The sequence below is a fragment of the Penaeus vannamei genome, chromosome 34 (genome assembly GCF_042767895.1).
Source record: "Penaeus vannamei isolate JL-2024 chromosome 34, ASM4276789v1, whole genome shotgun sequence".
Lineage (NCBI taxonomy): Eukaryota > Metazoa > Arthropoda > Malacostraca > Decapoda > Penaeidae > Penaeus > Penaeus vannamei.
The window spans coordinates 22,218,516-22,232,906 of NC_091582.1; the positions used below are offsets into that span (position 1 = coordinate 22,218,516).

The window sequence follows — 14,391 nt, forward strand, 5'->3', positions numbered from 1 at the left end:
AGATGCACTTGCCAAAGACTAACTCCTCATCAAAAAATCTATTCATCAATCTACGCTGCCATGACTTGGCGTTACTGCCCTCCCAACATCCCCTAGGAAACATTGTCTTCAACTTGGTATGTACAGCAAGATAGAGCTGAAACTTGAGAGTACCGAATGGAAAATGGTGCTTTCTGGAATCTTTTTCCTTTATTTGTGATGTGACCATTCGTGTCTGCAGATTATTTCTTTTACCAATGACTACAACTACTACATTTTGTTCTTTATAAGAATTTCATATTCAATTTGCCCTAACTTAGTGTGTACATACTGTAAAGATTAACCCCTATATTCTATGATACTGACTATTAAGTTATTATTTGGTAGTAGCAGGCTAAGCTGCATCCCTGTATATTTAGCTATTGATAAAATACTGGATAACTGTATTATGCTGCTACTCCATAGGCTATTCTACACATAATTTAAATACAAAGAGAATAATATACTAATGCAGGACTGGCAAGGTTACATGACATATTTCTTCATAGAACTAAGTGTTTTGCAACAACCATAAACTTCTAGTAAAAGGAAGCAAATACAGTAGACTATAGCTAAAAAATCTACACCTGATTGTCCTGAAATATTGTAGGTCTAATTGAGAAAGAGTTTTTGTCTTATTTTATGGATATCTAAGTATTATATTTGCATGAAAACTGATTTTCATAGAAGAGATCTTTATTTCTTTATTTCACCAAACATTTGTGTGCCCACTGACCACTAAAACATATATACCAAAGATTAACAAAAAATACCTTATGGTAAAAAATAGGTATCAGTCAAGAAATAAGTCTTTCCTTTTGCAGAGCACATCAAAGATATTCCACATAGTTAACTGATAAATTACTAAAAAAAAAAAAAAAAAAAAAAAAAAAAAAAAAAAAAAAAAAAAAAAATGCAAGGAAACAAATTATTATTTTTGTTTGCCCCATGGATTATATAATCATATAAGAAATAAATCCACTCTCTGATTCACATTATTACCTAAGACAAAGCTACTAGGCTAAATACAATCACGTCACTGAGACAAAAACATCCCTCTGACCTATGGATTTACGAAGTGGGATAAGCATCAGTCCTGAAGCTAGCTCATCTAACTCACCTATATGCAATATTTCAATAATGTCCATATAGCACACTGCAATCATGTTTTGACAGAGAAGAGAGGAACTCTCTTAAAGCACCATCTACATGTGACTGAGGATATTCTTCAATATTGAAATGTTTCTTTAAGGACTAGTTTGGGTGATCTTGAGAATAGTTGCCAATTCATATTTTGTCTGCAATCTTGTGTAGCACAAGTGTATGTTGCAAGAGACTGATTATGCAAAACATAATCCGGCTATGCAGTATATTATAAACTACTTTGGGAAAGGGTGTATCCCTTCACTTTTTGTTTTCTTTCTTTAAGTTACCTAATAATTCTAAGCAAAATAGATTGGGAATAATGCAGACATTTAGAAATAGCATGGCTTCTTTTCCCTGCTTTCTAAGCTCTTCTAGTAGAAACGTGCAATGCCAAATAGTAAATTATTGGAAATTAGTTGAATTTTGATTGACATCTTTCACAATGAAACTTAATTTTAGTGGTCCTTTATCAATTTTCATAATTAAATATTTCTCTGCTTTTTCATATGATGAGAATCAATTTTTTGCATACAAGTATCCAACACATTTATAGCAGGAAAGAAAAAGAAAACAAAACTCTACTTTCTGATTTTTTTGTTTACAAAACCCAAATCTTAAGTAACAAGCTTAAATATGCATAAAACAAGTGACATGGTAAACTAGATCTGTCTTATTACAGCAATCAAGCAGTCAGTATATACTAGTCTAGTATTTTCTGATGTTCTGAAACAATATGGTTGAATCCAACAATTGATGGTTTATTCAGTCAGTATGGGAACAAATGGAATAAATCCAATGAGACAGAGACAGAAGCAAAAACATAAACAACTAGAGAAAAACCCTCGAACTGCTTTGTCGTCAACACCGAGACATATGTTTTGGTCTGAACATCACTCTAAGCAAACAGACGCCACATTTCATCCTTAAAGAGAGTCCTAACAAGAGGAGACAATAAAGGAATGAAATTTCCTTAAGAAGTTGAGTAAATAAATGATATAAGGATATAATGATATGCTCCGTCTTGGGGTATACCTCATGCTCCTGGTTTTCTGTGTAGGCGAGGTCCAAGCACTCCAGGATGTTGACGACGAGGGGCATGAGGTCCTTGACCACATCCTCGTCGTAGCGGGAAATCATCCGCTCGAACTCCTGGTAAATGCTGCCCGCCAGAGATTGCACCTTCTCCGACATGACGACGTGGGAGTCATCGTGCGAGTTGTACACGGTCTCGCCCTCGGTCATCATATCCATCTCGAATCACTTTTCTGGGGATGCGAGCACTTAAAAAAAAGGGTAACACCGCTTGTGGTTCTTATCTGACCATTTTTATAGCGAACTGGATTTGCACCTCACATGACTAAGACGGGGTTAATTTCGACACTTTCCAGCCGCGACTCGCACTTCCTCATCACTCAATGACGTTGCAGAGGAACACTGGCTGGTGCGTTCCAGTAATATTTTCGTCTGCTTACTCATTTCTATCGCTCTCTCTTCGTCTATGATATTTACCTGCCTTTAAAACTTGGCTGACATTTGGATGACTTGTTCTGAGGGGTTTGTTTGTGTGAATGTCCCCAAGATAATGTAAAAAGCTGATAAAGGTAATACTATTTACGTATTTTTAGGAGCCTTTATAGGTATATTGATTTTCTAATGTAAGGATTGCTTATGTGTTAAATTGACATTTTGAGAAGGGCGTGTACTCATAAGCTTAAAAAAATAACGCTACATCGTAATTACGAATTGACTGGTGTATAGAAAGAAGTTAGATAACGTAATAAAATGGATTTTTGAATAAGGGAGTGACTGCCCTTTTCTTTTAAATTTCTTCTACATTCATATCTTCTTATCATATTTAATATATTCTGCATAAATATCAGAATATTTTTGACAATAATTGAAAGAAAATAATTCACTCGATGTCGAGAATTTGCGATACTGGTATTCGAATATGTGGCTTTGGCTTTAATTGATTTTCACTTATCTCTAGCACATACCACTCCGTAGAGCTGTCGTGAAGATTAACTGTATCAAGCACAATATATTGCATTGTAGTATACAAAGGCGTTATATTTTAATAATAACCGCAACTAAAGTGAAATCGAAAATCAAATCACATCATCCGAAATCTAAACAACAAAGATGTCAGCCCTCTCGACTCGTCTTCTTCGAGCAACGCATAGGAAATGGCCTTTTTTACCCATAACTACGAATTATCGTCGGTATTCAGTAGACCAAAGTAAAGGGAAACCAGTGAGGATCGGGTGTGCCAGCGGATTCTGGGGTGACACTCCTACGGCAGGTATGAAAGTACACCGTCGAAAATACTCCTTATCTCTCCATGTTTAGCGTTGAACTTTTTCTTCTTTCTTCCTTATTCCTTTATTCTGTATTTGTCCTTCTAGTAGAATGTCAGTTTCGTAAATACAGTTGGCACAAGTACATGTACTAGATAGATCGATAAGTCATTGGTATTTTTTTTCTAATACATACTATATCGGATCTCGACGATTTTGGTATCATTGGATTCCTCTCACCGTCTACAATGCAAATATGTAGGTTTTACTGCACTGAAACCCCCCAACCCCCACATTCTTGGTCCCGATAGCAGGGGTGAGTATGAAAGGTACCGGGAAAATTGTGGGGTTAAATGTAAATAATATCCACAAAATCAGCCCCCTGAAACTTCCTCATGGGGGGCTGCTGTTCCCCAACTTCAGCCAAGGAAAAGAAAGAATCCTCTACTATTCACGATACGAGAGAGAATTGGACAGACTTGGCAATGCTGCTACCTTATATGGTTGTACGTCCTTACTGCTGTGAATATTTGAGGATTCTTTGTTTTCCAAGGCAGGGCCCATTAGGAAGATCACAGGGTGCACAGCCCCCTGCATTAGACAATACTGTGACTGATTTTGTGTATTTTATTTGCAATTTTACCCCACAATTTCCCTGGTACATTTCATGCCCTCCTCTGCTCTCGGATCTGAAAATGTGAGGGGTTTCCACACGATTATTTATATGTATTTGTAGTCCAGACAGAAAGAGGAATCCAATGATACCAAAATTATCACAATCCGTTGTGCAGAACTAACAGAAAAAATTACTGCCATATTTCTTCTATTATACTTGTTGCATGCCTAAAGAAGAAGAAAAATTATGCTTGAACAATAATTAAAAAGTAGTTTACAATTGTGATACATTTCCTGAATTCACTGTTATTGCCATACTTCACTGCAGCCAAACAGCATATACATTGACATTCTTTTAATACAACAATTAAATCCAAATGCTGTATTAAGAATTTCTTATCTTGCTCATCCAGACAACTTGTCAGGATCAGTAAGACAACGTGGCTGCATTCAGAACCATATTGCCCACTGCAACCAGCTCGAAAGTAAACATTCACTATTTTAACCCACTAACGACGGGTGTCCCACATATGAGACACCTAAAAAAATAAACTTTGGTGGGCGTCCCACCAGTGTGACGCTGTATCAGGGCTCTTTTTCTGTAACTCCTCTAATGCATAGCTGTTACTTTCAACTGACAAATACAAAAATACCCTTTGACAACAACAATAAACCACCATAGAATTACCTACATATATCAAATGGTTGCTTGCAACTGTCATTGTTTACATTAAAATGCGATCATGAGGGAAAGATGGACAACTTGTCCAGGATGCCAAAGTAGAGGTTCCAAACAGTCAAAACGTCTTGTCCAATTTGACCAGCTTGTTGGACAAGAAGTTTCGAACGCAGCATAACTGGCTGAAACAGCCTATCATCATGTAACCCTGAACAACAAGTAATATGAAAGCAGGGTTGTTGATTTGAGGGTCCATTAGTTTTCTTCTTCTTCTTCTTGATTAAGGATTTCTTTTTATCTCTTGTTTCTGCCATCATCCTCACATGCACATGCACATGAACTCATACCCACTTTCATACACATGTACACACACACATGTACATACACATTTACACACACATTTACACACACATTTACATACACATTTACACACACATTTACATACACATTTACATACACATTTACACACACATTTACACACATGTACACACACATGTACACACAGAAGCACACACCCACCCACCCAACATGTATGAACTATGTTTCTACCTCTGCAGCTCCTCAACTGATTCACAATGGCAACCTGGACTTCCTCATGTTTGACTACCTTTCTGAAATCACCATGTCCCTCCTTACGGCTGCAAGAGCCAAGAAGCCAGAGCTGGGGTTTGCACCTGACTTTGTTCTCTATGCCATTGGACCATACCTGAATGACATCAAACGGAAGGGTGCGTATGGCAGTTGTCTGTATTCATTTGTAAACATTGTCTTCAGTTTCTGATATTTTTGATGGATGACATTTTTTTTTTTTTTTTTTTCTTTCTTTTTTTTTTGAAAGTATGAATGTGGCCAGTTTGTATCAGACCTGGCATTGTATTATGCTTTATTACTGATAACCTTGATATGTAACTGTGTGTGTATATACTGTACTGAGTATATGCGGTTGTTAGTAAGATATTTGTTTCCCTGTACACAATCAATGTATTCTGTTTTTGTTGCCATAAGATTTAACCTTATTAAAATAACCAGGTATCAGAGTCCTGAGCAATGCTGGTGGAATCAACCCAGAGGGCTGTGCTGAGGCACTGAGGCAGGCTGCTAGCAAGGCTGGTGTTGATCTGAAGGTGAGTTTTTGTCAGTGTCCCTCATGAAATGCCATTTATACTGTTTTGTATTGATACTGAAAACAACTATAGATATCATGCATACATTCCCTATTATCTTAATGAACAGAGAAGGTTGCTGTATATACTTTTAAAATGTGTTAATTTTGATATAAAGTATAGTGTGAATGTGCTGTATTTCATGTTATATTTCTTCTATTCAATTTTTGAAAATAGTATTTTATTGAACTGTATGGTCTTTCATGTTGATCCTAAAAATGAATGTGCAATTCTCTGTTTTGAGATTTTTATAGAGAGACTTATTAGAATCAACCAGAATTGAAGTTCTGATTATGTTTAATTATGGTAAACTTTGGGGATGCAACTTCACAAATTAAGCATTTTATGAGAGGTGAGAAGTTGAAATGGAAAACATCTAACTGTAAGACTAAACAATATCAATTGTAGGCACAGACAAAAAAATAAGTTGTAAATGGGGAAGAGAGAAGAAGTGATTAGGATAGCTTTTGGATTGATATTGGATAAGGAATACATGAATTAAAAAGAATCATGACAGTGAAGATAGTGGAATACTTAGTGTCTCTTCAAGATCATCATCATTGACTCCCCAGTCATGCAGGAGATTAACAATAGAATATAATTGAACAGGTTGCTGTTGTTACGGGTGATGATTTAATGCCAGTAAAGAAACAACTGATAGCAGCCGGAATGCCCGACATGAAAAGTGGTCTTCCTCTACCAAAAACTGTCCACAGCATGAATGCATATTTAGGGTAAGAGTCTGTAAATTTGCAGACTTTTGTTAAAGGTACTTTTATGTATGGAATCAGAATGTCCAAATAATTATATATTTGCTAAGCAGATATTAGTTTCTTTAGTTTAAATATTCATTTGTAATTGATTTTAATGGAAATTACATTTCTATATATTTTATTTTTACAGAGCTGGTCCTATAGCTAAAGCTTTAGATGGAGGTGCAGATATTGTTGTTACAGGACGGTGTGCAGACAGCTCTTTGGCTCTTGCGCCTCTCATGCACAGTGTAAGAGATTCCAGAATTGGTCCGAATTTTTTTCCTGCCACCTTTTCCCCTTAGTAAATAAAAATGTAAAGTTAGATTATGTGCATATAGTTTCATAGATCCTCTTGCCCCATCTTCTCTGCATCTCTCTTTCTATTTGTCTTCCTTCCAGAAAAGAAAAGCTCTTGTATTTATTGCAGTTTGGGTGGCAGTCAAATGATTATGACCGGCTTGCAAGTGGCAGCCTGGCAGGTCACTTGATTGAATGTGGTGCACAGGCAACTGGTGGTGTTTATACTGATTGGGAGGCTGTCCCTGACTGGCATAATATAGGTATGAAGCTTATGTTGAGCTCATAAGCAGATGTATATAGGGAAGTTGAATGGGGATGCATAGGTAGATTTTGATAATAATGATATGACTGTATTAAGTGGTTACAGTACACATTTTGGCATGTATTGTTTTTCTCTTCCCTTTTATTCCATTTTTCTTTTTCAACATCATGTTCTTTTTCTTCCCTTATCTAGGCTTCCCCATAGCAGAAGTGGCAGGCAATGGAGACTTCATGATCACAAAGCCCCCCAACACGGGAGGTATTGTCAATCAAATGACTGTTGCTGAGCAGATGCTGTACGAGATTGGGGACCCACGGGCCTATATTCTCCCGGATGTTGCTTGTGACTTTACTGGGGTCCAGCTAGAGGAGACCAACTGTGGGGTTGTTGTGAGAGGGGCTAAAGGGAGGAAGCCCACTGACTCATACAAGGTGGGTGGCTTTTTATAGGGATATTGAGGATTTGTGATAATGGTAAGGATGTAGATGAAGGGGGTGATGTGAGTGAGTGCTTCATAGCATTATATTACATATTAGTGATATACCTTAACCCTTCAGTGACATATGCAGCTATAGCCATTATGACATATATGGGTATTATTGTCATAAGGTGTCTCTACAGAACAAGCTGGCGGGCTGGCTGTTATCAGCACAAACCCAGCCAGTTTTATCTGTTGTGTTATGATTGCCTCACAGAAATTTCTGGCCCCATCATGATAGGGTTAAATCATGGATATTTAGTACACTTCATGAAAAAGTGTTTGAGTCTTGGATAGATAAATTATTCAGTGTTAGAAAGCAGAAAGTATTTTTTTTTTTTTTTTTTTTTTTTTTTTTTGTACTCTTACATCACAGTGGAACAACCTCATATTTTTTTCAAATATACTCCCATGTGTTATACTGTGTTTGTCATTAGTCACTGTGCTTATAGGTGAGTGCAACATATCTTGATGGCTACAAGGCCACTGCTGTCAGCTGTATCGGAGGACCTAGAAGCCGTGACAAGGGCAGGAAAACAGCTGAGGCAATTGTGCAAAGGTGCCGCAACATATTCAAAATGCTCAAGCTCCCTGACTTCACCAGAGTCCACATCCAGATATTGGGTGCAGAAGATACCTATGGACCTCATGCAAGGTGATTATGGGAATTTTGTGTATCCTTCTTGGATTCTTCATGAATTTGCCCAAGACATGTATGAATTTTAAATTCCTCTTCTTCTTTCTCTTCCTCCCGCTTACTTTTCTTCTTCTTTTACTTCCTCCTTCTCCTCTATTTTCTCTTCCTCCTCCTCTTTCTTTTTCTCTTCAACCACCTCCTCATTCTTTTTCTCTTCAACTGCCTCCTCTTTCTTTTTCTCTTCACAACCACCTCCTCATTCTTTTTCTCTTCAACTGCTTCCTCTTTCTTTTTCTCTTCCTCCTCCTCCTCTTTCTCTTCCTCCTCCTCCTCTTCCTCTTTCTCTTTCTCTTCCTCCTCCTCCTCTTTCTTTCTCTCTTTCTCCTCCTCCTCTTTCTTTTTCTCTTACTCCTCCTCCTCTTTCTTTTTCTCTTCCTCCTCCTCTTTCTTTTTCTCTTCAACCTCCTTCACTTTCTTTTTCTATTCAACCTCCTTCACTTTCTTTTCCTCTTCCTCCTCCTCCTCCTCTTTCTCTTGTAGTCCTCCACTTCCTCTCTTACTTCCTCTTACTCTCCCTCCCCATCCTCTTTTCTTCCATCCCTAGCTCTTTCTCTGTCTCTTTCTCTTCTCCTCCTTCCTCCTCTTTCACCTTCCCCTCTTCCTCATCCTCTGTCTCTCTCTCCTTGTCTTCCACCTTTTTGCTTTTACTCATTCTCCGCTACTGTTTCCTCCTCCTCCTCCTCCTCCTCCTTTCTTTCTTCCTTCCCTTCCCCCTCTTCTGATTTATCCTCTTTCTGTTCTACATCTTCTCCTCGTCATCCTCAGTCTCCTCCTCTTATTTCTTCTCCTGGGCATGGTATAAATTTCATTTGTTAGCTTTTTAACATGATGGCTGGCCTTTGACATTATTGATGTTCTAAAAACTCAGGCAAACTGGCCGTGATTGGGATTAGTGTCATCAGGGTAAAATATTTTCCAAAACTGTTGATTGTTCAGTGTTCCTGGCACTAATTTAGAATGACTGTAGATGTCTTTCCATTCTTCCTGATCTTAAAATTAATATTGTAGTATGAAAAATAAGGTCATAGAGAGTTCTCATTTGCGAGAAATTTCTTGCTGCCTAACAACGTCTGCCCAACTTGGGTTTTAGTGGGGTTACACTCTTAATTTTAAGAAGTGTGAAGAAATTTAGTGTGAAGAAGATTAAGAGTGCATTAAACTTAACTTCATCAAGATTAGGTTTTTAACAAGATAATAATGGATAAAATTTCAGCAGCATGAAGTTGTCAGCAAGATGAACCCTGAGATTTTTGGAAGATGGCTGTAAGAGGGTGACCTTGCTGTGAACTATTGTCTATGAGCTAGAAACTTTTTCAATATGTATTATATTAGGTTAACATTTTAGTAATATCTACTTTGTCAAGAGGGCTAAATTACATAAATGCTAACAAATATTCTGCTTATAGTCCTACCCACCAAAGGATCTCCAAGAGTTCTTTATTTGTTAGAATTATATATATATATATATATATATATATATATATATATATATATATATATATATATATATATATATATATATATATATATATATATATGTATCATTGTTAGATAGATAACACGAATATATAACATAATATTACATATTTGTATTTTTTATATACTATTGACATATACAGGGTTTACAGTGATCTTGAATTTCCTTTTAAAGTCTGTGAATTTTTTTCAGGTCTTGAAAGCCTGTAAATATCTTTAAATATAAGGTAATTCCTAATAATGTCTTTAAAAGTTTAAATTTGGTTAGTTGTTGAAGAATCATGATGAATGTGGACTCAGAACTTGCATGAATATTGTTACTTGTGTATTTTTTAATTGAATAAAAAACCTGGACTTTGTTTATGTTCATATGATGTATTATTGACTTCAACGTTCAATTACATTATGATGTGACTTTAAAATTGATCAAAAAGTCCTTGAAAAGTCTGAAAATGGTAAGCAAAAAAAATTACCGGGCATCCCGCCAATGTGACACTGTATCTGGGCATGCGCTCCGACTCAGCAGTGGGCTGTGGCCGGCGTGCGGGCAGAGTCTGGCCCAACCCCGCATGCCGATTTTGTAGCCGCCTGGAAACTTTTATTTTTGTCTTCAAAATATACCGGCATTAGTGGGTTAATAATTATATAAAGTTGTGTCTTATGCATATATATTACTTCCTTCTTTTAGGTTATACTGAACTAAGTAAAAAAGCCAAACTCGTTCTTGGGTGGTAACCCTTCTCTGTAGCTGTTGTATGTTACACTACACATCTTTGGTTGAGAATCCTTCCCTCTAATAGGTGCTTTGCTCTTTTGTAGCACTGGAGAAGGTCCTCGTGAGGGTGTCATCTGGATCTCTGTCCATCATGAACAAAAGAAGGCTGTCGAATTGTTTGCCCGTGAAATAGCAGCAGCTGGAACTGGTATGGCCCCTGGACTCACAAACATTGTTGGAGGTCGGCCTAGGGCATCGCCTCTACTGCGGCTGCATTCCTTCCTCATTCCAAAAGATCAGTGCAAGGTAATTTGTGGAGACACTATATAATCTTTACTCTGTTGCATCAAGATTTGCCTCAAAGGATAATAGTTACCCTGGCAAAAAATATTATTTCACTTCAGGCAATATATGGGATCAGAATTATTTGGTTATTAATAGATAGACATGAATTATTCCAAATTCTCAAGTACTTCTGTTTAAGGTGAGTATCCATGCTGATGGGAAAGAGGAAATCTACAGTGAGACTGCAGACACAGTTCCAGCCAGCACCTATGACTTTCCAGATCAGCCAGTATCTGAAGTCTCAGATTTGATTAAAGGATCAAAATGGTATGTTTCTGTAATATATATATATATATATATATATATATATATATATATATATATATATATATATATATATATGTGTGTGGAGAGAGAGTGAGCGAGTGTATTCATATTATTGACATGATATTAATAATACCCTGTTTAATCTCACAACTTGAATGGCAGTTATCGGCTGGAGTCCCTGGCTCTGACCCGCAGTGGTGACAAAGCAGACTCCTGCAATATTGGTGTCATTGCAAGGCATCCTTCACTCTATCCTTATCTGAAAGAGGCTCTTACATCAGAAGCAGTCGCAGAATACTTTAGACATGTTTTCCCAGACGATGTCAACCCCGTGGATTGTGTGAAAAGGTAGTAAGATATAAAATTTACCTTTGTCTACATTAGTATTATACACAAAACTGTTGGAGATAAAATACCATGTAGTTATATCAGCTATTGAGTGATGTTCTTTCAGAATACTCAGGTTAATATAACTTATTGAACATGTATTTGCAGAATGAGATCTTGGAGAATACAAAATTTGAATTCCATATTGAATTTGTGGCTTTCCAGCTTTTGATTAAGCTAAGCCTAGAGGGAGCAAGTCTTATTAGAAGGAGGACTAAATGAGTTTAGGGTTGAGAGAAATTTCAGGGGCTTAAAGTTGACTCATTTGTTTATTTTAATTTTCCACTTTCCAATTGAACATTAAGATATTGCATATATATTATTGTGCTGAAGTTGTTGTTGGCAGACTCTCAAGGAGTAACATCACACCACACTGCCTCACCACAGTCAATACCATCACCACAATAAAAAAAAAAATATGATGAATAAATTAAGACTGTGAAAATAAATGAAATCAAGTAAAATAAATAAATAAGTAAACAAGCAAATGCAGGTAGCTAGTTTGGATACTGATGAGTCATCCTTAATTTTCTTTATCCAGGTTTGAAGTTGACGGCATCTGTGGCCTCAACTTTGTCCTCGAGCAGTCACTTGGTGGAGGAGGAGTGGCATCCCTACGCTCTGATCCTCAGGGAAAAGCTTACGGCCAGATGCTCCTTGACTTCGTCATAAAGGATATGCCAGATATCTGCTCTGTGAAGCACTAGTGAGAGAGATTCAGATTGTTAGAAAATGTCAAATCTGGATTGAAAAAGATGGCTTTTTTTGGAAAGTTCTCTCTCTCTCTCTCTCTCTCTTTCTCTCTTAGCTTTCTTTGCTAATGCAGAATTTTTCCTCTCTCTTTGGTTTGGATATTTGTACACCTTGAGCTTAGTGAAAGGTTGGTTGTGTACTTGAAGAAAAAATGATTGTTAACAAATTAGTATATTTTATATAAAGAAAAAGTACAGCTATAAATTATATATTTTTAATATAAATGAATGTAATGTTGATTCTAGGGAAGTCATGATTGCCTAGATATTAGATATTGTGCATTATTTGAAAGTACTACATTTTGAGTATTGATAGCTTGTTTTAATGCCTTTTTTGATAGCAGGTTAGATGCAAAAATCAGCAGTAATTAATGTAAACAAAAGGAAAGGGTAACTGAAAATGCAATTCATAAAAAAAAAAGTTATGTAAAATACTTAGTAAAAAATTTAAAATGATCAGTTATATAGTAAAAAATTTAAAATGCTCAATTATATAGTAAAATATTTAAAATGCTCAATTATATAATGTACAAAAATTATGGTGCTTCATGTAAATTGAGTTGATATTTCACGTTGATTATTTGAAAATGCATTCACTGATATGTAACGAGTATGTAATGGACCAGAGCTTGATTATGCCAGCGACTTAAGTTTGAGATATGCACAATTCTTGTCTTTCATGTAATACAATGGAGTCAGACAAAATATTTATATTTATATAAAGCTTGGTAAATAAATGTATATTTTGTATATGACAAGATTTTAGTACTTTATGATACTCATTATTTCAGTGACTTGGACATGTATATATTAAATAATGAAAATTGTGATTGTCCATATTTATTTTTTCCACTAGTTTTATTACAATGGAGTGACCATATTTCAGGAATGAAGCTTAAAATCATATAAAATATAGTATATTATGTTATTTGTATTGAGCGCATTACTCCTCAATTATATCCACAGAGGGAACAAGGAAAGTTGAATAAGATATATAAGTTATATATATATATGGTTTAAGTATGTAAATGGTGATATTTTTGCATTTTAATGGTGAGTAATGAGAATTTTTTCAGAAAGTAAAAGTTATATCCGGTTACAAATAAAAAAAGGCAGAAACAAGAAGCCTATTAATTTTGCTGTCAAATGAGCCACATAGTTTTCTAGTAATAGGAAAGGCTTACTTACAATTCTCTGAAGACAAATGATTTGCATAAATGAGATAAGATTATCCTTACGATATGACAAAGATAATAGATATCTTCATAAAAAGGGTCTCTCTCCAGTTTATGTTTAAGCTGAAATCAGTATGAAGGGAGCCTTAAAAGAATAAGAAGACTAACAATCTTAAATGAAATAATTTTGCAGAAACTATTTCAACTACAACTTTGTAGCCTTTTAATATAAATCTACATCATTTCATAAACCCTCCAAGACTTATTCTATGTTTATTGTATTTTTCCTAAAGTGTAGTAAATGATGCAAAACTCAAGAATTATTTCTGAAAGTTTAATAAGAATATCGTATATTCAAGCGTATCCAGGGAATAGATAGGCGTTAGTTATTTTTAATGGAATATTAAACTAAAGCAATTGCCCTCAAGCTGCTCCCTATCATTATATTTTGAATACTCCGCCAATGACCTTAGATGTTCACGTGATAGAAAATTTTTAATTAATATCAATCATTATCCTGTCCTTTCAATCTAACACCAGGAAAATTTCAATAGCAAGTTATTGTAAAAATATTAAAACATAAACATGCATTTCCTGAGGCTTTATGCTGCCACCATAGTGATATAGGTCAAAATGTATGTCAGTTTATTATTTTATGTCTATCTGTGTCTGTTTATCAAGGCAGGTTCAAAGCCTTTGTTATAAATAGATATGGAAGTGGAGTGATGAGTAGTATGAAGACACTGGTAATGAACTTCAGACAAAATTTTCCAGGAAAGCTATGGTTGTGTTTTTTCTGCATAACTTAGTTCAAAATCCTGCCTTTGCTTCATGGAATACTTTCACTTCTTTATATTTATTATA

The 14,391-nt window shown here is 35.8% G+C and overlaps 2 protein-coding genes across 3 annotated transcripts in view; one reads left to right on the forward strand and one right to left on the reverse strand.

The window, feature by feature from the left end:
* Window positions 1-2,605, reverse strand: part of syd (JNK-interacting protein syd) — a gene marked incomplete in the record, with an annotated part of 99,815 nt that extends 97,210 nt beyond the window's left edge. For both annotated transcript variants that reach the window (XM_070113336.1, XM_070113337.1), the window contains 1 exon segment: window positions 2,197-2,605. In XM_070113336.1, the coding sequence (XP_069969437.1) occupies window positions 2,197-2,415 (219 nt within the window).
* Window positions 2,606-3,140: 535 nt separating this feature from the next.
* LOC113812014 (uncharacterized) lies at window positions 3,141-13,182 on the forward strand. Its single transcript, XM_027363879.2, has 12 exons — window positions 3,141-3,466; window positions 5,313-5,483; window positions 5,785-5,879; window positions 6,528-6,652; window positions 6,822-6,921; window positions 7,101-7,233; window positions 7,428-7,666; window positions 8,166-8,368; window positions 10,706-10,907; window positions 11,086-11,213; window positions 11,376-11,561; window positions 12,142-13,182. Exons 1-12 carry the CDS (start codon window positions 3,307-3,309, stop codon window positions 12,305-12,307), a joined length of 1,908 nt encoding a protein of 635 aa, XP_027219680.2. The 5' UTR covers window positions 3,141-3,306; the 3' UTR covers window positions 12,308-13,182.
* Window positions 13,183-14,391: the final 1,209 nt, after the last annotated feature.